This window comes from Lissotriton helveticus, chromosome 5_1, assembly GCF_964261635.1.
Source record: "Lissotriton helveticus chromosome 5_1, aLisHel1.1, whole genome shotgun sequence".
Taxonomy (NCBI): Eukaryota; Metazoa; Chordata; class Amphibia; order Caudata; family Salamandridae; genus Lissotriton; species Lissotriton helveticus.
The window spans coordinates 91,408,475-91,431,636 of record NC_136065.1 but is presented as its reverse complement, the minus strand read 5'-3'; the positions used below and the strand labels follow the sequence as shown (position 1 = coordinate 91,431,636).

General features: G+C 48.9%; 1 protein-coding gene across 1 annotated transcript in view; it reads right to left on the bottom strand.

The window, feature by feature from the left end:
• LOC144754198 (E3 ubiquitin-protein ligase TRIM39-like) overlaps nucleotides 1–18,614 on the bottom strand; it is a 159,238-nt gene extending 140,624 nt beyond the window's left edge. The window contains exon 1 of the mRNA XM_078641783.1: nucleotides 18,068–18,614. Within this exon, the coding sequence (XP_078497909.1) occupies nucleotides 18,068–18,484 (417 nt within the window). The 5' untranslated portion in view covers nucleotides 18,485–18,614. The remainder of the gene's footprint in view (nucleotides 1–18,067) is intronic.
• Nucleotides 18,615–23,162: the final 4,548 nt, after the last annotated feature.

The window sequence follows — 23,162 nt, the reverse complement described above, 5'->3', positions numbered from 1 at the left end:
GATGAGTATTTCCAGGTGAATGCGGGCACGGCGGGGTCAGCTGCGACGGAATGGGACGCGTTCAAATCGGTGTTACGAGGCCAGTGCATTGCGACGTCATCGGGAGTGCGGAGAACGTTACTGGAAGAAATTGGGAAAGAGGACGAGACCCTGCGGAGACTGGAGAGGGCGAGGCCTGAGCGGCCGGACACTCACGAGGCCCTGCTGGGGGCGCGAGAGGCGGCGGCGGCATCGGTGGAGCGCCTCCGGTGCTTTGACTGCAAAGCCTACCTCACGCGAGCGCACTCGGAACGCGACAAATCAGGGGCCCTCCTGGCCTGGCTGACCAACCCAGCCCGTCGGAGCTCGGTCATCCTTGAGCTCAGGGACCACGCGGGGGCGGCGAGATTCGACCAGCAGGGGATCAACGCGTTGTTCTACGACTACTACACGGAACTCTACCGCAGCAGGGTCCTCCCTTCGTTGGTGGAGTTCCAGACCTTTATGGAGGGTCTCGACCTGCCGGAACTGGGTGAGGAGGACGCGAAACGACTCGGGGACAAGATCGCGGAGAGAGAGGTGCGGGTCGCCATCAAGAGCATGGCAAGGAATAAGACGCCGGGCACTGACGGATTCCCTATGGAATTCTATCTCACCTACGTAGATCTCCTTGCGCCCCGGCTGACGTGGCTGTACAATGAGTCGAAACGATTGGGCTGTCTCCCCGAGACCACGAGGGAGGCGTTGATTGTCCCCCTACTGAAGCCGGGCAAGCAACCATGGGACAGATCGGCGTACCGCCCACTGTCCATGCTTAACCTGGACTACAAGATTCTGAGCAAGATCTTGGCGACGCGATTGCTCCCTCACATGCCCATGCTGGTACATGCGGACCAGTCGGGTTTCATCCCGGCCCGCAATACGGCGCTTAATGTGCGACGACTCTTGCATATTCTAGAGGCCGACACCTATGACGGTGACGAGGCGGTGGTGTTTGCTGTCGATATGGAGAAGGCATTTGACAGCCTGGAATGGCCTTATCTCTTCCATGTTTTACGAACGCTGGGCCTTGGTGAAGGCTTCGTAGATTGGACGACGCTGCTCTACCAGAACGCGGCGGCGAGAGTCAGGACAGGGAGGGTTATCTCTGAGATGTGCAGGGTGGGCAGGGGCACCCGTCAGGGATGCCCTCTTTCCCCCTTGCTATTTGCCTTGGCTGTCGAACCCCTTGCAGCACGAGCCCGGATGGGCCGGGCGTATCAGGGACTGGACGTCTATGGCCAAGTACACCACATCGCATTATACGCAGATGATCTGCTGATGTTCCTGGCGGACTCGGCGGACTCCCTGCGTGGTTCTAAGACTCTCCTGCAATCGCTGAGCAGTATCTCGGGCCTCCGTGTGAACTGGGCGAAGTCCCACCTATTCCCGGCCCGCCCGCGGAGAGCATGCCCGCAAGCTACGGAGGGCGTGACTGGGGAAGAGAGAAGCCTACGGTACCTTGGCACCTCGATCTTCCATGACAGGGCCGATATCCTTGAGGGGAATATCGGGTTGGCGATCAGGCATACTAAAGGGAACTTCGACTTTTGGGGCACGCTCCCGTTATCACTCATGGGGAGGGTGGCGCTACTAAAGATGGTGACCCTACCGCGTTTGCTTTACTTCTTCGGGACCCTCCCGATCTGGATCCCGGCGAGCTACTTTCAGCGGCTGCGATCGATGGTCATCGGCTTTCTGTGGGGGGCGGGCAGGCGCAGAGTGGCCCATGCTACACTTCTCCGCCCTAGAGCGGACGGCGGACTGGCAGTGCCGGACTACGAGCTCTACTACTTGGCGGCGCAGCTGCAGTGGCTGACGCAGTGGGTAGCACGGGCCAGGAGAGGGGCGGACGGATCGGGAGAACCGGCGGGTCCGGTCCAGGTGTTGTCCCGGATCGTCCTGGGACTACCGATGGGGGATTTCCACCTCACTCAGGAGTTTGCGACGGCCCGAAAATGCTGGAACAGATATCGCCGGAGATGCGGTATTGCGGTTCCGTACGCACCTGAGATCCCTCTTGGACTCTGCGGGGCACTTCCGCACGGGGGCTCGTGGCGCGGGCTAGACGGATGGGATCAGCAGGGGCTGTCATCCATGGGTGACCTGTACGAAAACGGGGCGATGTTGCCCTTCGATCTCCTCCAGGACCGCTTTGAGCTGGCGGGCAGGGACTTCCTCCTGCATGCGGCTCTAACGGCGGCGATCCGCAAACACTGGGGAACGGGCATGTCGGAGCCGCCATTGTCCCTGGGCTGCCAGTACATCGTGATGATGATGGGGACGGTCAAGGCTGTCACGTGCCTGTCTCGTCGCATGGTCTCGGAATCCGTCGCTCCACTGATGGCCTTGAAGGCGAAATGGGAGGCTGATTTGGCGACTGAGATCCCCGAGGAGGCATGGAAGGGCATACTGGAGGGGACCCGGAATGGCACGCGCAACGCGAGGTTCCAGCTGGTGCACTTTTATGTCCTGCATAGGGCCTACCTGACCCCTGACAAATTGCATAAGTACTTCCCGGCCCACCCGGCGTCCTGCCCGCGTTGCCCGGCAGATCCCGCCGACTTCCAACACATGTTCTGGTCCTGTCCTGAGCTGGGGCCCTTTTGGGAGGAAGTAGTGGAGGTTCTAAGGGAGGTGACGGAGAGGGACCTGCAACTCACCATGGCGCATTGCATATTACACTGGTTCCCACACACATCAAAAAACAAAGTCACTAGCAAGTTTCTGGACTTGGGGCTCATCCTGGCGAAGCGGGCCATCACGTCCCAATGGAAGGCGTCACGGGGCCCCGTGGTAGGGCGCTGGAAGGCTGAGCTGCATAAATGGGCTAGATGTGAGGGTGAGCTTCGTCTGCGGGCCGCGCTCAGGATAGGCAACGACACAGCACTGGAGAGAGCCAGGGCGTGGGAGGGGATGGTCCTAGGTCTCACGCTCATGGACATGGAAGAGGAGGACTCCCCGGTACAAAGTCCGGCTCCGGCGGAGCACCCACCAGACAGGGGGACGGCTTAGGCCTGATTTGCTGCTTCCCTACCTTTGCGTTCCATTGTGAGGACTTACGAATGGTCGCTGATAAATCCTGGTGCTATGTTCCGGATCTGGTCTGGTTGATGGGATTGAGAATTTGATTAGGTGATACTCTGGCACGCCTGGGGGGGAGGGGGGCCTGGGCGGGGGCGGGAGGGCGGATAGGGGTGGTCCTGGACGAGGGTGGAGGGGTAGGTGGGGATGAGGGTGTTGCGGGGGAGGGGGGGGTTTGTTCAAGTTGGGTGAAAAGTGACTCCTGGTTTAACTGGACTTGGGACAGGGATAAGGGAATGTTAGGACCAAAAGCAGCCCTGCCATTCCTCACCCGCTTGGTGGCTATGGACATAAGCAGAATGCTCCAGCGCAATTTCTATTCCCACCGTGATATTGCCGCTCAACCTCCGGGATGTGAGCTGAATGGCTGTGTGATACTGGGGTGAGGGGGCGACACATCAACTGAGAACCAAGGAGAGAGGGTTGAATATACTGTATGCTTTTCTGATCTTGCTGCAATAAAAAAATATTTGCAAAAAAAAAGAGGACATAAAAGCAAGAATAAGGGGAGATCTGAAAAGTAAGAGTGAGAGTTAAGCAGGGGGAAAACTGAAGAGGCAATACAATGGTACGAGCTGAAGCGTGCAATGTGAGGGAGCATGTGAGAGCGGCCCAGAGAACCTGCTCAATTGGACAGTGCTGCGGCCTCCATTAAGTAGGTTACCTGGGCGGGGGGAGGGGAGGCGCAGGGCGTGGTGACTGTGAGGCAGGAAGGCCAAGAGGGATCTGAAATGGAAGAATGGAGGTTAAAGAGCAAGCGGAAATAAAAGCGAGAATAAGGGGGAGTCTGAAAGTAAAAAGTGAGAATTAAGGGGGGAATCTGAAAGTAAAAAGTGAGAATCTGAATGTAACAAGCATTGACATAGCCAATACGTCTCGCCTTTGGGCCCTTATAAATGTTTAGCCAGAGCTATTGGCTTTTCCAATGTCTTTAAGCTGCGTTGTAGAGCAGGGTGGCAGCTGTGTAGCACGTTGAAAAGTTATAATAAAAATGTGTTAAAAGCATTTTTGTTATCTTACATATTACTAAGAAAACATTATGTACAACTGAACAACCCTATTAAAAACCAAGCATTTACAATGCAATAGGTCTCGCAATTGCGAGATTTTGAGCTATTGGTATTGTTTTGAACTTGTTAAGGCACACTGTATACGTGTTTTGCAGGATATGGGAGACTGCATACCCTGCAAAACACTTATACAGTGTGTATTTAGGTTTCAGGCAATGTGTTTGGTAATATTAGGGGGACAGATGATGACAACTTGGGACTGTCCTAGCCATTCCAGGACGTCCGGACGCCCTATCTGGGCATCCTTGGTAATTCATCGGCCCGGCTCCCTGCAGCACCGCTAGTGGGCTCCTGAAAAATACTTTGGGCCCCTACACTCAATTAGTAATAAATTAGGCCCAGACCAAGCACGATGGAGCAGAAGTGTTTTACTCGACTGCACTCCATAGACTAGGCCTGAGCGCAGTGAAAGCGCTTCATGCCAGCACCCCATCCACTCAAGAGGCGCTGGAAGGGGCTCACATACAGTGAGAGGTGCGGAATCAGCACTCTGGTGGGGCCGGTAACGAACTCTTGTAAAAGGAGCTCATTCCTGCGAGTGAGTGGTTGCACCCCCGCCAACAATGTTTGCAAAGGCCTCCAGGGGTCACTGGCAGACCTCAGAGTGGGTTACTCTGGATATGGCTAAACGGAGTGCATGTCAGAAATCATTAAAAAAAAAACAGACTGTAGCGCAACACTTTTTTAGGTCGAGCCTAGCTATCGCTGTTAAGAGATCGCTATGCGAGAGATTTAGTATGGGGCACCAGAAAATGCTCCTGAAGACCTTTGGAATGCGGTTTATGGTCAGTGCATGTGAGGCATTCAAGCGCGAAGCTGGCATCTGGCATCGGACTTGAAAGCAGCAGACTGCTTTCGCCAGCGCGCGCTTGCCTCACTTCCTGCTCCCCCTCTTACAACAATTAACTTTCGTTATCGCTCACACCCCATATGCTCGTTCCCTCCCACCCTTCCTCTGATGTCTGCTTTTCTTGTTACAGAGGGATTCCGCCAGTTTGTGCTGCCAGATGAATTCATAACAAATAAGCCTGTGGGTTAGTTTGAGCGTGCGTTTTATGAAGGTGTCGCGTCTTTATTTAGACTACATACATATACACACAAGCATGTTTGTGAAAATATGTTCTTTTTCAAAAATAAAAAAAAAAGCACCAGGGACCCATGTTTCCACGTGTAATCTGCTGCTTTAGTGATTGAACACGACCATCACAACCTCTACGTAATCTCTACACATTGTGTTTATTTTCTGGAATTTTTCTCCGTCTTCTGAAAGGGAGCACCTCTTTCACTTAATCATTTTGCCCTGGCGCTTGTGAAAGAATCTGTCAAAAAGAGGCCTTCCTTCTCACCAACCGTAGGCGCTACTTCCTGTTTTGCCTTGAATGCCTTGATCAAATGGCTGCAGCTTGCGCCAGAACAAATGCCAACTAGCGCATCACTTTCAGAGCTGCATCACTTCCTGTGAGTACATGGCTCTGGAGAAATAACCTGCAGCATTCAAGTTGCCAAAGCAGTTCAAGGAAGAGTGTGCAGGCTCAAATACACTCGCTCAACACGCAGTGGGAAATGTGCCGTGTAGGAAGGTGGATACCCGACTATGGTTACCCCAGATTTTTTGCCTAGTGTTTAGCTATTTTTCGACTTAGTTGGCCTGGGATCCTGCTAATCAGGGCCCCAGGCTATCTGCTCTCTCTTTAAAATGGAATCCATGTACCCTAGGTACATCTCCAATTAGATACTGGGTCTCCTTATGAGCCCCTGTACAGTGTACTATAGGTACCCAGGGCATAGGTGCTTCCAAGGCCTACCAGGGGCTGCAGCATGTATTATGCGACCCCTGGCTGGCCACCCAAATTGACACAACTGGCTGATCACTCAGCTGGGGCAAGGTGGTGTAATCACCCTTTTCTTTAGATATAGTATACCTATATCTAACCTTATATCTAGACACATATACACTTATAAGTCACTCCTATGGCAGGCCTTAACAACCCTGGAGGCAGAGTGCTTGGTGTTATGTGAGATGGTGCTCTAGCATGAGCTGAGCCTGTCTGCAGCTTTCGGAACCATGGCCTTATAGCTGTGCTAGGATATTGCCATACCATATACTCTTAAGTGCATTATGAACCTCGCGGTCAGATGCTAACTCTGGTTTGGCTTTATCAAAACATGTCGAATAAGGTGTCATACGATTTGGAATACTGCCCCCTCGCCAGTCCTGGTGACGGGGGTAGCATTCCACCCTTCTAGAGGGAGAAGACATGTTGTTCCTACTATTCCCGGTTAAAGTTAACCAGAGCCTCAGCATCACAAAATGGATGCTGCTGCCACAGACACAAGTCTGACCTCCTGCTGCTGGGAGTCCTTCCAGCGAGGGAGGCTTGGACAATAGGTTTCCTGCCTTGGGAGGTGGTAGCACCACCCCAGACAGGCTTTTGTGTATTGGGGCAGGGAGGGCTGAAAGAAATGAGACACTGCCTGGGGCACACAAGGAGTCCCATGCATAGTCCAGTTCAAACCGGTGCTGGGGCACTCCAACCCCAGCTCTGGCGCGAAACTGGACAAAGGGAAAGGGGTGTAACCACCCCCGTCGCTGGTCCCACCCATAGGAGGGACCTAGTAGGTAATCTAGCCCCTAGATTTGGTGTATAGGTAGGAGCTGAGTCCCAAGAGTTTAGATTAATCCTGACTGAAACTCTGAAACGAAACTCTGGATCTTCGACGATCTACTTGAAGAAGACCACTGAAGAATCTCCCTTGTGGTCAAGGAGTGACCACCCTGCACAAGCAGGCACCATCCAGCGATCAACGGCTTACTTTGTCGCCACCTCCCGCTGGAGCTGAGCATAGAGCCCGACAATAACCGGATTCCCAGACATCCAACAGCCCGATCCACAGTCCCTGCAAAGCTGAGACCTGTGGAGGCGACGAGAGACGTGGGACCGGCCATCTTGAAAAGTCTGCGACCTGCTAACTGTGCAGCACCCGAGGCCTCCTCGAAGCTGTGCATTGGGGATGGAGAAGCCCCAGCCCCGAGCAGCATCTGCACCAAAGATCAGCCCTGCACACTCCACGAGTTCTGCGTGGGGCCCCTTGCATTTTCCTGCTCGACGCGTCTGCCCGGTCACTTGCCCGTTGGCTAGTGGCCATCTTGGCGATGATCCTTCGAATTTACACCGCTGGTCTGGTTGCTCCAGACCGGCCCTTGCTTCCCTCAAAAGAAGCAGCCCCTCAGACCTTGCTGCCAAGGCTTGTTGACTCCAATCCTGAAGCCAACACCGCTGACAGCGAGAGCTTTCGTGGGACAGTCCGTGCCTGACTCCGGGTCGTCGTCGACGCCTCCTGGTCCACGTGGCTGCAGAGACAAGCTTCCCATCAGCACCTGATTGCTTCGCGACATTGCCTGGTTCCTTCCTGTTTACTTCCTGGTCACTGGCTAGTGACCCAGACTCTGTCCCCTCTGCTTTCAGGTCCTCTTCATCTTCGATCCACCCTTGGATCCACCCGGACACTTCTCTTCTGGTCGCCTGCAGCATCTTTCTTCCAGGCTCCATAGGATTCGACAACGAAACCCAACACACTTTGACACCTATGCACCCGCTTCCTGTGGGTGAGGTAACGCGAGTACTTCGGTGCTCCTGTGGGTATCAACTATCCAACTGTCTAGGTTTCAAGTAACTTTCACCGAGTCCAGTCAGAAGTGCCCTAAAAGAACTAGTTTGTAACTTGTACATTCCCATTCATTCTCTATGGCAACTTGTGTGTGTGTTCAGACACTGCACACGCATCCCATGGGTCTCCTGCATCCTAACTCTTGGTAGCTTAGTGTAACCCCAGCGATTCTCTAGGCCCTAGGCCTATTCACTTTCCGTGTAGTGGTCCTTATACCACTATTTTAGTATATGGTTTTGCGTGCCCCTAGGGTCCTACTGTATTTTGTGCAACTTATTGCATTTAAATTGATAATCTTGTATTGTGCTTAGACCTCTGACCTCATAAAGAGTTCAGAGGGTTTGTTTAGTAATAAATCACATATATATTTTATACATATCCTGTGTGGTGTCCTTTCATTTGGTATTAAAGGGGTTACATATGGTAAAACAGCTGGCTTCACATGCCCGCTTGAGTTTAGCCTAAGACTGCTTTGTCCATGCTACCCCTAGGATAGCTGGTCTATAAGGTTGACTTTACAACTATCACCATAAGGGTTGTTTGGACTGGTGCAAGGTGCTCACTAGAATAGTGAACATCATATACCAGGCCAACTTCTCATATGCCGTATTTACTGTTAGAGGTACAGAAGGAGCGCACAGACACCGTTTTTCAGATAGAGCTATACTATAAGAACCCTGTCTGCAGTAACCGATACCCGCAGCGTTTTCACACCCTGCAACCGCCACAGTGGCTTCTTCAAATATCGGGAATAAAATGTAGCCTTGCCGCGCTCGGGCCAGAACGCAGCACCGGGAAGGGCTACCCTTTAAACACTTTAATCATGCATGACTCGACCAGTAATAATTAAAACAGGCACTGGTCGTGATTTCGTTTCTACTGGGAGTTTAAGAGAGAATAAAACGAAGAAATACCTTGAATTAAAATAGCACTAATGTACTTTTGTTTTTCTCGATCTATTTCAAAAGGCTTTATCCTAATATAGGTTTCAAGTGTATCCAGAGCCTCAAAAATTAAATTTTAAACGATTTCAAATTTTAATAATAATAGACTACAGTGTTTGGGCAAGAGACATTTAAAATAATACTGTCACGGACCACAATTTAGTACAGAGACAGTCACGTTTGGATTGATTGGTGAACGCACAAAGATAGAACTGCTTGTTGAAAATTACCCAGCGCATCAATGGGCGCGCCGAGGTCTAAATCTCCGGGGACTCCATTCTCCTTTGCTCGCCACATGCAAACACAGCACGCTTCCTAAAACTGGAAGAGAAGAAAAGCATGCCCTGCGTGGCTGCGCTAAGTTTGAGCTGGTGGCAATCTGCTTTCCAATCTCATCTGCTTCACAAATATGAGGGCGATGTATTCCTATTTTTCTCTTGCTTGTTCAGTTACAGGCCAGCGATTTGTTTTCTGAAAAATCCCCAGTTTGTAATTGTGCATCCATACTATATTTATTCAAAGATTCGGATTTAGTTTGTGGGTTTTAAATGGTCTCGACATTTTCCTATTTAACTTATATTTTCCTCCTGAAAAAAAAAGGTCGATTTTCGCTTGTAGATGTTGCCTGTGCTGTCGTGAATTGGCGGATTGTGGTCACACGTATGGTATTTGATATGCCCTGTTCCAAGCGTTCCAAGGAGCAGCGTACCGCCTTACTGGGAGCATTTTTAGGTCTCAACCTACAGCATTGCTTTAGATTATAGTGAGGCTTTCAAAAGTCTACCTAAACTGCTGCGGATTGGGTACAGTTCATGTGAGCGAGGCGCATGCACAAAACACCACAAGTCACGGCATCAGACTTCAAAGGGATCCGCTCCCCCGCCCCGCATCAAACTACAAAGGAATGCGCTCCCCCGCCCGCCACAGCAATGCCGAGAGCTTCTTCACACTCTCCCAACGAGTCTTCCTTCTCCCGCATGTGACCCTACTTGCACCCTCTCGGATCCATCTTCATTCTTTTCTGCTTTTCCCTGTTTCCGCCACACACTCCACTCCTTTGTATCTCCTTTCTGGCCTCATTCCTACTTAACTTTTCATTCTTTCTCCTTTAATTCCATTTCCACCTTCTCACAACCCCTTCGAGCACTGTTATCTTAACATTTGTGTTTCTCTCTGTCTTATAATGTCTACTGCCACCATTTACTTCGGACCCTCACACCCTCTCACACACCCTCACACACCATCACACCCTCACCCACCCTCACACACCCTCACACACCCTCACACACCCTCACCCACCCTTACACACCTTTATTCACCCTCACACACCCTCACTCACCCTCACCCACCCTCACACTCACACCATCACACACCCTCATTCACCCTCACACCCCCTCATCCTCACACCCTCACCCTCACCCCCCTCAACCTCACAACCCTCTCACCCTCACTCACACTCACCCTCACACACCCTCACACCCCCTCGCACATCCTCACACCCTCACTCACCCTCACACACCCTCACACACACTCACCAGCATAGCATAACAAAACATAGCATAGCATAACAAAATACAGCATAGCATAGCATAACAAAAAAAGCATAGGATAGCAAAACATAGCATAACAAAACAAAGCATAGGATAGCAAAATAAAACATAGCTTAACAAAACAAAACATAGCATAGCAAAACACAACATAGCATAGCATAACAAAACACAACAAAACATAGCATAGCATAACAAAACATATCCTAACAAAACAAAGCATAGCATAACATAACAAAGCATAGCAAAACAAAACATAGCATAGTATAACAAAACATAGCATAACAAAACACTAAAAACATAGCAGAACAAAATATAGCATAACATAACAAAACATAGCATAACATAACAAAACAAAGCATAGCATAACAAAACATAGCATAACAAAACAGCAACACACAACAAAACATAGCATAGTATAACAAAACACATCAAAACAAAGCATACATGACAAAACATAGCATAGCATAGCAAAGCATAGCAAAACATAGCATAGCATAGCATAACAAAACACAACACATAGCATAACAAAACATACCACAACAAAACAGCATAGCTTAACAAAACACAACAAAACATAGCATAGCAAAACAAAACATATAATAGCATAGCATAGCAAAACATAGCATAGCATACCAAACACAACAAAACATAGCATAGCACAGCATAACAAAACATAGCATAGCAAAACAAAGCATAGCATAATAAAACACAACAAAACATAGCATATCATAATAAAACATAGCATAGCATAACAAAGCATAGCATAGCAAAACATAGGATAGCAAAACAAAACATAGCATAGCATAACAAAACATAGCATAACATAACAAAACATAGCATAACATAACAAAACATAGCATAACAAAACACAACACATAGCATAACAAAACATAGAAAATACAACAAAACATAGCATAGCAAAACAAAACATATAATAGCATAGCAAAACATAGCATAGCATACCAAACACAACAAAACATAGCATAGCATAGCATAACAAAACATAGCATAGCATAACAAAACCCAGCCTAGCATAACAAATCAAATCTAGGATAGCAAAACATAGTATAGCATAACAAAACAAAACATAGGATTGCAAAACAAAACATAGCATAGCATACAGCATCACTCAGCACCACCACAGAATAACTCAGGGGCACCACATCACTATGCGCTACCACAGCATCACTGAACGCCGCAGCATCACTCGTTCGCCATCACATTACTCAGCGCCACCACAGCATCAATCTGTGCAACCATTCAACAACAACTGGTTCAAATAGGTTCTCTCAATGTTTCAATCTTTATTACAAATGTCACAAAAAGATGTTAATATTTCACTTCTGTTCTTGGATTTTCTTCACAATAAAATACACTGAACATAATCTTCCCAAAAGTTGTTTACAGAAGTTTAAGCTATTGCCATTATAAATTACAATAACATTTATTTAAGTATTAATGATTTAAAAAAAATTAAAAGCCATTGTTATTTGTAATATCAATACATGTAAATCACGTAAATACAACACATATTGCATTACAAATGCTATAGGTGTCACATTTGCGAAAATTATAACTTTTGGCATTGTAAATGACAAAGCTATTAATTTCGCTATTTTCAAAAACAAAACATAAATAAAAAATGTGTCATTTACAATACCAATAGCTCAAACTTTCCGAATGCAAGACCTATTGCATTGCAAATGCTTGTTTCCAAAGTCGTAGGCGTTCCAAAAGGGAAACTATTTCCTTTGCAGAGGAGAATCCGTCCGTCTTCAGAAGCCTCTTTGGCTGTTGCTGTTTGAGAATACATTTGGAGTGTTTGTTTCTGATGATTATAGCTCACCCACCACTCATGGACGCTTCTATTTTCATATTATCAGCGACTTTAAGTCACTTCCCACATGAGCTTGTCCTGATGTTATAGTGATATATACAAGCGTCCCATCATGTTTAAGCACTTGCAATTGTTCGAAATAAAGGTAGGTGGGCGTGGGGAGTTGACGTGATGAAGGCGGGTCATGTGGGGTGATACCTAAACTCTTCAAGCCCCACAGATGGTCATTCTCCCAGGAGGCCGTGTCACGTAACGCCGCCCTGGCTTGTTACATCATGGGGAGTCGGTCGGAGCTGGCAGTAGTCCTTCTTATCGGCCTCTTACCTGGGGTTCACGGAATCCCCAAGTCTCGGCTGACCGCAAGCACCTTTCTCGCCCCTCCACTAAAGGGAGATTGCGGAACTGCCCCCTTGTCTATACTGTTGGTGTCTACATGAGGCCACAACTCGCAAAAAAGTTGCTCCGCGTGAGGCCCGTAAGATATATGGGCAAGATGCAAGGACTCTCAGGAATATATAAAATGCAGTTGCACTCTATGAAAAATGGAATATCCTAGTATGTGGTTACTTGGGCAAATACAATCAGTTGCATTTCTAACCGTTCAAGGAGGAGTAAAGACTGTGAATGTGAGGGTGGGCATAGTTTGGTGGGGGACTCAGTGAACAAAAAGGGCAGCCATTCCAGCTACCTGTGAGAACAGCTGAGTGTTCCACAGCCTTCAAAGCCCAGCCAAAGGCATGCCTGTTCTCAGTAACGCTCTGACTTGCCCTCGCCATTCACTTGTCATTCAACAACCTGCCCTGGCCCTGAAGTCACCGTAGCATGACATAACTTGAATGGTATCTTGCACACGCACCAGCAGCCTTTTTATCACGTTCGCCTTCCAGATGCTGTGACGCGGCGCGCTCCTTCTTACATGTTGGAAGGTTATTCGAGTCTCTGCCTTTTCCACTCCTTCCAGTGTTTTATATTTAAAAATCTTGCGTTTGTCTTGGTGGGGGTCGAAATGCGCAGGCTGTTGGCAGTACACATGCTCGTCTGCAGTCTGTGAATCATCTCTCCTTTTTTTCTTTTTTTTGCCTGTAAAGTTCACCGAGAAGTGAGGAAATGTAAGTTTGAGTGTTGACGAACAATACACAGCGTCCCTGCCTGCCTGGTGTGGTCAGACCGCACCGCAAGTTTGTTGAAACAAGGCTGGGGCCTTTGGTATGAGACGCACCTGCCAGGAAGTGGAGAAGGCGCCTTTTCCTTGTTGTGTACAAGCTGGAATAAAAACAAGCAATTGCGCAACGGCAGCCCCTTGTTTATATTTGCATCTTGCTTTCACTTTAACAATAGCTGCTACCCCACACAGCACTTACGGGGTGAGGCGGCAGCTATTGTTAAAGTGAAAGCAAGATGCAAATATAAACATGCGGCTGTCATTGCCAAAGTCGACTGAAAGAAAATAGTGCTTTCCGACTAATGAAGTAGACCGTGTAACGGCGTAAGTAAAAGATCCAGTCCTGATGGGCGGTCACAAAAGGAGACAGGGCGGTAACAAGGCGGGACTAAGAAGCCTCATATTGAATCGGAAGCCAGCGTTTACCATGGATAATGACATCAGCCGATGAAAAATATAGGCGGGGCTTCCATGGCACTTCAACATCTAACCCTACTACAGTATGCCTCGCAGAGCGAGCAGCACATGCACTGCAACGCTAGGCTCGACCTAAAGAATTAACATAAAAAATATCTTCTAGTTTTCTTGTCCTTGCAATGCTGGCAGCTTCTTCCTGTCTGTTCTAATGTTGGTTTGTTACAGTTTTTGTGTTTACGGGTTGGGGGCACATAAACAACGGGAGGATGGAGGATTAAAAATAGTACCTGAATTATAACACTAATGCAAAAACAACAATTGATGGACAAAATGCAGAACAATGTCATACATTCACCCCAGTACAGAGATCTGGGCCTAAATCCATCGTTTGTTTGCACTCCACACACATGTTCAGACATGGCCATATGCAAATCAGACTTGACCCTGTGCCTCATGGGAACAGTCCAGCCCGAACTACCAAGCCATGTCCTCCCTGGACTGGAAACAAGCATCCTAGGACTATGCTGATGCTGCGCTCACGCAGAGGAAGTGCTGCACTGATGCTGAAGTGGTGCTGCATTGGTGCTGAATTACTGCTGGGGTAGGCTGTGCTGGTAGTGGTACACTGATGCGGAGGTGGTGCTATGCTGATGGTGCTGAGGTGTGGCTGAGTGATGCTGTTGTGGTGCTGCGTTGGTGCTCAGGTCGTCCTAAGCTGCCGCTCAGGTGGTGCTGAGTTGGTGCTGTGGTGATGCACTGAGGTGGTGTTGCACTGGTGGTGGTGCAGTGCTGATGCGGTTCTGTGTTGATATTGAGGTGGTGCTGCGCTGGTGCTGAGGTAGTGCTGCGCTTGTGGTGGTGCACTGATCAGGAGATGGTGCTGTGCTGATGCTGAGGTGGTGCTGAGCCATGCTGTGGGGCTGCAAAGGTGCTCAAGTGGTGCTGAGGGATGCTGAGCTGGGGCTGTGCTGCTGCGGAGGAAGTGCGCTGTGCTGATGAAGTGATGCGCTGATGCTAAAGTGGTGCTGCGTTGGTGCTGAATAACGGCTGGGGTGGGGCTGTGCTGGTGGTGTGCGCTGATGCAGAGGTGGTGCTGTGCTGATGTTGAGGTGGTGCTGCGCTGGTGCTGAGCTGGTGATGCACTGGTGGTGAATTGATGAGGTGGTGATGTGCTGATGATGAGGTGGTGATGTGCTGATGATGAGGTGGTGCTGTACTGATGATGAGATGGTGAAGTGGTGGTGCTCAGGTGGTGCTGTGCTGATGCTGAGTGCACTAAAAGAGTTCTAACATGCTCAGATAATTATAGCTTTACAAGTGTACTCACCTTTGCACGTATTTTCAAACATGTAAAAGTAAGTGGAGAACAACTACACATGTCTAAATAGCTATAAAGTGTGTATTAGCACTTGCAAACACTTTTTTAAAGTGAAAAAATAAATCCATTCTCCTGACACCTCAAGTAATTTTGACAGTGTTCCTGCCCCATTCCCACTTAAAAACAAATTTGCTCCTGACAAAGATAAGGATAAATGTTAGGTCATATCCATAGTGGAAATGCACCTTGCAAAGTTTGTTATTGCCACAAACTTGCTTGCTTGTTGATGTTAACCAGCCTTCCAAGGTATGCAGTGCCTGGTAAGACCACTAATTTCTGTTAACCAATTTGACTACATGTGATATTGCAGTGGGCAGCGTAAGCAGTTAGCACTGATGCATAAGTATATCAGACCTTAGTGACTTTATTTCTTGCAGTTTTATAAAGGGTGAACTTGGCCCCAAAGGCATCAGAGCGTTTTATAGGGAGGCAGCTTGCATTCAAATTGACAACTGTAGCAGCATATATGAATGTATTCATTGGATTCAGTGGTTGATCGCTGCCATTCGGAAAGGTTCTGAACGGCATTCGATTTGTTCAAATCCGATTCGGAAGCCTTGTTTCCGAGAGACTCGAAAACATTTCCGAATGACTGATTATGATGCCCGGAAATCGTTCGGACTGTCCGAATGGCATTCAGAGTAACCGGGTCATTCAGAGCCGAGTCGTACAGATCTACAGACCACGCTTCCGTCCGAGCAATACGGATGTCGGATTCAGACAGCTTTTCTGAATCGGTTGTTCCGACACGGGTCAGAATCTGACTTTGGGGGACCATAGCAAGCCCCCCTTCTGCCGGGGGCCTCCGAATCAGACCTGTGGGGGTACTCATAGGTCACCCCTTTCCAACCATGCACAGTGTGGCAGGCACCTTGTGATACCCATCACAGGGTTCATGATTTCCCGCAACCACCCCTTTCTTCAAAGTGAGCCTGTGTATTTGGTCGGAACATAGGCTCCCACTGAAGTCAATGGGAGTCCAACTGAACGGTGTTGGGAACCATCCTAATCGTTCTGATGGACTCCCAGAATGCAATTCGGTCAGAACCCATTCCGAAACCGATTCAATCAGAATAGTTTGCGAATGACATCGTAATCGACCCCTCAGTACAGATTGCATCAGAATGCCAACTTTGTAGAACAGTTTACACCAATAAACCAGCGCAAAAAACTGTGGTTGTCAAGTGTTGTTTGGTCCTGATGAAGTATTGCGCGATCCCTGGGCTCTAGAGGCACGAAACATGTTGACCACTTTTTACTAGAAGCTATCCTGGTACTTGACAACCACACAATAGCACTATTATTTTTACCAAGACGTGGTACCCTTGGTCTATAAAATTGGCTTTAAGGATAGCAGAGCCTATTTTAGCCAGCCACCACTCACTCGCACCACTAGTTACACGGTTAGTTAGCTCCCTCACTTGCACTTATCTACACGGCATCTTCAGATCAAAAGATCTCCGACAAAGAGCCTCCAGGCCCGTCATGCATTCCAGCGCCGGCCTGGCGCGGAGTGCCCAATGATGAAGCATGACACTGTATCTGACTTTCAGGTCTTCATGCGCAAGGACTACCGGCCACTTGGATCAACCTTTGACGACCATTTTGGCTAAGGAGGAACTACCCCTAGATTGATATTCACTGATCTGTTCCCTGGGAGGAGCTTGGGTGTAGAACCTCATTAAAATATCTTGATCTTTCTTCCCTCTTTTGATTTTGAGTGTTTGTATGTTCAACTGTTCTTGGCTTTGCAAGAAATTTACTAAACTTTGGATTGGAGTCCGTGTTCCTTTAGTAACATGGGCAACTGGTAAGGTAATGTATATTTGGCTAACGGTTTTTATCCCCTCTACACTTTTAAGCAGGCAACAAAGAGCCATCGACCAGGGGTTCCAGAGTAAGTCTAGAACGTGGAACCCGGTTCTTTTAGAGGCAACAAATTCATTAAGGGTCTGTGACAAGCAACATGCAAGAAAGAGACAGCAGACACCAGCCCTTTACAAGATCTGCAACTGGGATCAAGTGGGACTAGTGAGAGAGCAGGCAACATGCTGATGCAGATTCTGCAACAAGGAACAGGCAGCCAGGAGAGCAGGCACGGATCTCAGGCATGGTTTATGTCAGGATAGCAGCAGTCAGACTGAGGGCGTGAACAGTAGGGCCAAACGTGTTAGCGCAGTGTCCATGTGACAAACTGCTTCTGTTTTACTATCCTTGCCCGGGTTATTTTCTCGTGCAGGGGATCCGGACTACGAGTCCCCTGACAAGAGCTTTACATCTGGCGTTTTGCTCTTCAGCAGGGTATGAGATTGAGGTACACCCAGAGTGGACCTACTTTTAGCCTGGGTGCATCCCCCTCCCATTAAACTACTAAAGATTTGTGGCAGCTGAACACAGGAGTGGGGTAGATGTTGCCTCAAACTTAGAGAGGAGAGCGTCTGCTGACACCATCCTCAGAATCTGCATAGTTTGTCACATCTCGGCTCCCTCTGAATATATGTATGTGCAGCATGCATGTTTGGGCCAATATGTGTACAGCGCAGTATTACCATGTGCAGGGCCTCACAGAGATGTCAGGCTCAGGTACCTTCAGGTCAGGCCCAGGTCTATAGGATGAGGTGCTTGGGACCATGTGAGGCGAGGTTCCCATATGCAGCGATGGGAGCCTCGGTGTGAGTGAAATGCTTTCTGTTGTAGAGTGAATCAAAGTCTTAGTTGTAGTCTGGGCCATACAATTAGCTCGTGTTCTCAGGCAGCCTCCTTAATGGGGTTCACAGCGTGACTTTGAGATCCCTGATATTCCACCAACATACCCTGTAACCTTCATTTGTAATTCTAGGACCCCCCCCCCCCAACACACACACCATGTGCTCCTCTGCAGGTTGTTCAATGGGGCTCACAGGGGGACTCTGTGATCCCTGACTGCCCACAGACTCACCTTGTGCTCCTTTGCAACCACCTCTACAGGACTTTCTGAGTGAGTTTTATGCTCGTTTGACTCCCGGCACACCAAACATATCATCCTCTGATCCTCTGCACAGAACAGCCTCAGCTTCTCTTCGTGTTTCTCACACAGATTCTCCTCTGAGGTCTTCACAGGGGGCAGATGAATTTGTTTAGCAATTTCCACCATGTTCCTCAGTTGTCTGTTGGGTCGGATGTTTTTCTCAGCAGATGCTGCTCTGCATTCTGGACAGGGGAAGTTTCCATCTCTTCCCTCCCAGCTCTGGGTGATGCAGGAGCGGCAGAAGTTGTGTCCACAATCAATAATTATCACTGGATCAGTAAAATATTCCAAACAGATGGAACACGTGGCCTCTTCCTTGAGGTTCCCGAGCTGAGCTGCTGCCGCCATGATGCAGAAATGCAGGAAGCAACACACTTGCCAACTTCTCTCCCTGTTAAAAACTGAGCTGTAGACACTCTCGGAGTTTAGCGGGGGCTGGAATTGCCTCACAGTCTCCTGCCTACCATTGGTTCCTTTAGTTGTTGGTGCAGGTCAGCACAGCCTCGGATTGGCTGGTAGTTCGGTGTCTCACATTAATTGCTACTAATATCAGCGCAGAGTCGGATTGGCTGATAGCCTGCCTGTCCCCATTGGTTGCTGTAGAGGATGGGGCAGGCAGGGATTGGCTGGCAGCCTACCAGCCGAAGGAGAGAGCAGCCTCTTCAATATGACTAAAATGTATCACTTTTCTAGTGTCAGTCACCGACCCGAGGTGACTAATGTGCTGAACTAGTTCAGTTTGTGTTCAGTGCCGCGCCTCTCTGATCACTGTCGCTTCCTTTTCATTAGAGGGAGAAGGGAGAAAAGTACAGAAAATAAAACATAAAACGGAGAAGGAAAGGAAAGGAAACTTACACTTAAGACTAACCAAGACAAAGGGAAAATACACAAGTGGAAAAAAATAATGATGGAGTGGATTGAAACTGAGTAAAATAAATATAGAAGAGGCGGCGAGGCCACGTTTTTTTTCTAGCGTCAAGCCATGCTGCTCGGCAGCCGCACTACTGCACAGCATTGTTAAATAAGCATTGGAAATGCAATAGGTTTCGAATTTCCTTGAGTTACAGTTATTGGTGTTGTAAATGACAATGTCTTTTCCATAAGTGGCCTGGAGTGTATGTATGTGGCGTGTAGTGGAATTTTGTCGTTTTGATTGAAATTGTTAGGCATGGAATTGGGTGTTGTGGAGTGGATTTGTGTAGTGGAATTATCTGACATGGTTTGCAGTGGAAATATGTGAATAGTAATTAGGAGACAATGATTTAAATACATAAATACACATGTTTACGTATAAAGGTGCACCTAAACAATCATGCAAGCAAACATAAAGGCACAAGATATAAGATGTGTGCACATAGAAGTAACACTCATACGGAAGTCTATAAACAGACACTAACATAACGCAACAAGACCAACGCTGAGAAGTATTTCTATTAAAGCAAAGCGGCACACTCCTTTTTGAAGTAGAGAAATGTTGGCCATGTATGTTTTGGGCACACAGGCGCCAGTGTACTTTGCATTCTGGAACATGTCGTTTGACATTAATGATTAAATGTAGGACATTAAACATTCAAGCAAGCAAAGTGTAGTTGGGTTTAGAGCTAGGCTTTAAAGAGGGTATCACAAAAACGAAACTCCTTTTCACAACATTGCTTTTCTTTGCAGTTTTTATAATGCGCAAACTCGATCTGAAGGTATTGAAGCACCAGTTACATTACACAAGGACACCTTCACTTATTGTAGGCGCAGGGAGAGTCCCTGATTTGCACAGAATCACAGGATGTTGATCCATCGCCGGGATTCAAACCGGGTTCACCAGTTCCAAAGTTGGAAGCTCTGCTGTTTTGCCACCACTGTAGCAGTTTTCGTTGCCAATTTGTTTAAGGTCAGTGCATAAAAGATGATAATAATATTGACCCCACCCAGGGATCCCCAATTATGGGACTCTGAGAGATGTGCTCCCATCACCAGCAGAGTTTGTGTGTCTGCCTCTTCCCGGGCCCAGCCCTGCACGAGAGGCATCACACAGAAGAGAGGCGGAAGCACAGAGCCAGTGATGAGTGAAGACAGGCAGGGGGGCTTCCCCTCAGAGAGGGAGGTGGAGAGACAGCGGGTCCCCTGCTGTGGCCCAGGCTAAGAGACTGCTTCCCTTCCACAGACTTCCCAGGGCTGGAAATAGTCCCCGGTGGCCAAAGACCCGGAGAAGGGCGCGGGGAGGGAGGAGTAGTAGCTGTCTGCGGTGGAATCCCAGGATGGGAATGAGAGTGCTATGCCATGAGCCAGGAAGGGAGTGGGTCATGGTTTGAATCCCGGCTTCTCCTCGACAGGCTCTGTGATGTAAGGCATGTCGCCTCTCCTGTTTTCTCTGCACTAGAGGGGTCTTTCTGGCCTGTGCCCAAGTGCACGGATTCAGTAAAGACCCTAACAGCATCCTCTCGAACTTACTGAGGGTAACACTGAACATCAGAGCACCCGTACAACATCTGGCACGTGGCGTGAACACTTTGAAATGAACTGTAGATGAGGGCAACAAAAGGCTGCAATAAAATAACATCTGGTGTTTTATGTTCTTTCCTTTTGATAGGAAACTAGATTCAAAGTTACCATCACGTAATCACTGAATGTTCAACATGCCTCCAAGTAAATTAATTTAATTGTTTTGCTCAAAATATCATGTACGCTTACTTCACACCTCCTTTCATTTGTAAATGGATCACCCGCAATACGCCACGAGTAATATTTCGTTGTAGAAGTTGCTCAGTCATTAAGTTATTTTCCCAGACAAAATCTGAATGTTTCTTTGTTTGGAAGAGCAAGCACATTACAAACAAGGAGAAAGCCAGGGGCCTGGTGGTATGTTGCTAGACTTTGTATAGCACACAGTCTGCCATTAGTACGGTCTCGTGGCGCTGTTGGTGGTCCTTTTTGTATCTCGGCACAAGAGTCTTAGGTTTGCACTGCAGACTGAAGTCTCTGGCATTCTGATCTGGTTCTGTCTTATGGGCAGACTCTGGATGGGTGGCACGTCATGTTCAGTGGGTTATGTGTGTGTGATTTTGGTGCCTGATGAGTGCAGGGGCAGCATTTCACACCTGTATATATGTCAGCCAAGTGACCCCTGCCGGTAATGAGTGATGGTGCAGGCATTTCCAGATGTTTGTGCATGGTGCACATTGGAATGACGTGCCAGCTGACTGAGGCATGTGGGTTCTGTGCTGGACGCATGTAGGATGATGTCTAGCGTGCACTGCTGGCTGTGGTTGTGTTTATATCAACACTGCACAGCTTCTCAACAGGTGTCATGCTTCCCAATGCAACAATAGTATAAAACTCTTCACACTCCCAGCTGGGAGCGGCGTCTGCAAGTGTAACTAATCCCAGCATGATTGTTAAGGGGAATGGCCACTTCCTCTCTCCTCCAGTCTGGCCAGCTGCTCCTTGTGGTACTCGTCCTGCTTCGTCAGCTGGTGCTGCTTCTCTTCCAGCTGCTCCTTGTGGTACTCGTCCTGCTTCTTCAGGTGGCGCTCCATCTCTTCCAGCTGCTCCTTGTGGTACTCGTCCTGCTTCTTCAGCTGCTCCTCCTTCTCTTCCAGCTGCTCCTTGTGGTACTCGTCCTGCTTCTTCACCTGGTGCTACATCTCTTCCAGCTGCTCCTTGTGGTACTCGACCTGCTTCTTCAGCTGCTCCTCCTTCTCTTCCAGCTGCTCCTTGTGGTACTCGTCCTGCTTCTTCAGCTGGCGCTCCTTCTCTTCCAGCTGCTCCTTGTGGTACTAGTCCTGCTTCTTCAGCTGCTCCTCCTTCTCTTCCAGCTGCACCTTGTGGTACTCGTCCTGCTTCTTCAGCTGCTCCTCCTTCTCTTCCAGCTGCACCTTGTGGTTCTCGTCCTGCTTCTTCAGGTGGCGCTCCATCTCTTCCAGCTGCTCCTTGTGGTACTCGTCCTGCTTCTTCAGCTGCTCCTCCTTCTCTTCCAGCTGCACCTTGTGGTTCTCGTCCTGCTTCTTCAGGTGGCGCTCCATCTCTTCCAGCTGCTCCTTGTGGTACTCGTCCTGCTTCTTCAACTGCTTCTCCTTCTCTTCCAGCTGCTCCTTGTGGTACTCGACCTGCTTCTTCAGATGGCGCTTCTTCTTTTCCAGCTGCTCCTTGTGGTACTCGTCCTGCTTCTTCAGATGGCGCTCCTTCTCTTCCAGCTGCTCCTTGTGGTACTCGTCCTGCTTCTTCACCTGGCGCTCCTTCTCTTCCAGCTGCTCCTTGTTGTACTCGACCTGCTTCTTCAGCTGCTCCTCCTTCTCTTCCAGCTGCTCCTTGTGGTACTTGTCCTGCTTCTTCAGCTGGCGCTCCTTCTCTTCCAGCTGCCCCTTGTGGTACTCGTCCTGCTTCTTCAGCTGGCGCTCCTTCTCTTCCAGCTGCTCCTTGTTGTACTCGACCTGCTTCTTCAGCTGCTCCTCCTTCTCTTCCAGCTGCTCCTTGTCGTTCTCGTCCTGCTTCTTCAGCTGGCGCTCCTTCTCTTCCAGCTGCTCCTTGTGGTACTCGTCCTGCTTCTTCAGATGGCGCTCCTTCTCTTCCAGCTGCTGCTTGTGGTACTCGTCCTGCTTCTTCACCTGGCGCTCCTTCACTTCCAGCTGCTCCTTGTGGTACTCGACCTGCTTCTTCAGCTGCTCCTCCTTCTCTTCCAGCTGCTCCTTGTGGTACTCGTCCTGCTTCTTAAGCTGGCGCCCCTTCTCTTCCAGCTGCTCCTTTTGGTACTCGTCCTGCTTCTTAAGCTGGCGCCCCTTCTCTTCCAGCTGCTCCTTGTGGTACTCATCCTGCTTCTTCAGCTGGTGCTCCTTCTCTTCCAGCTGCTCCTTGTGGTACTCGACCTGCTTCTTCAGCTGGCGCCCCTTCTCTTCCAGCTGCTCCTTGTGGTACTCGTCCTGCTTCTTCACCTGGCGCTCCTTCACTTCCAGCTGCTCCTTGTGGTACTCGACCTGCTTCTTCACCTGGCGCTCCTTCTCTTCCAGCTGCCCCTTGTGGTACTCGTCCTGCTTCT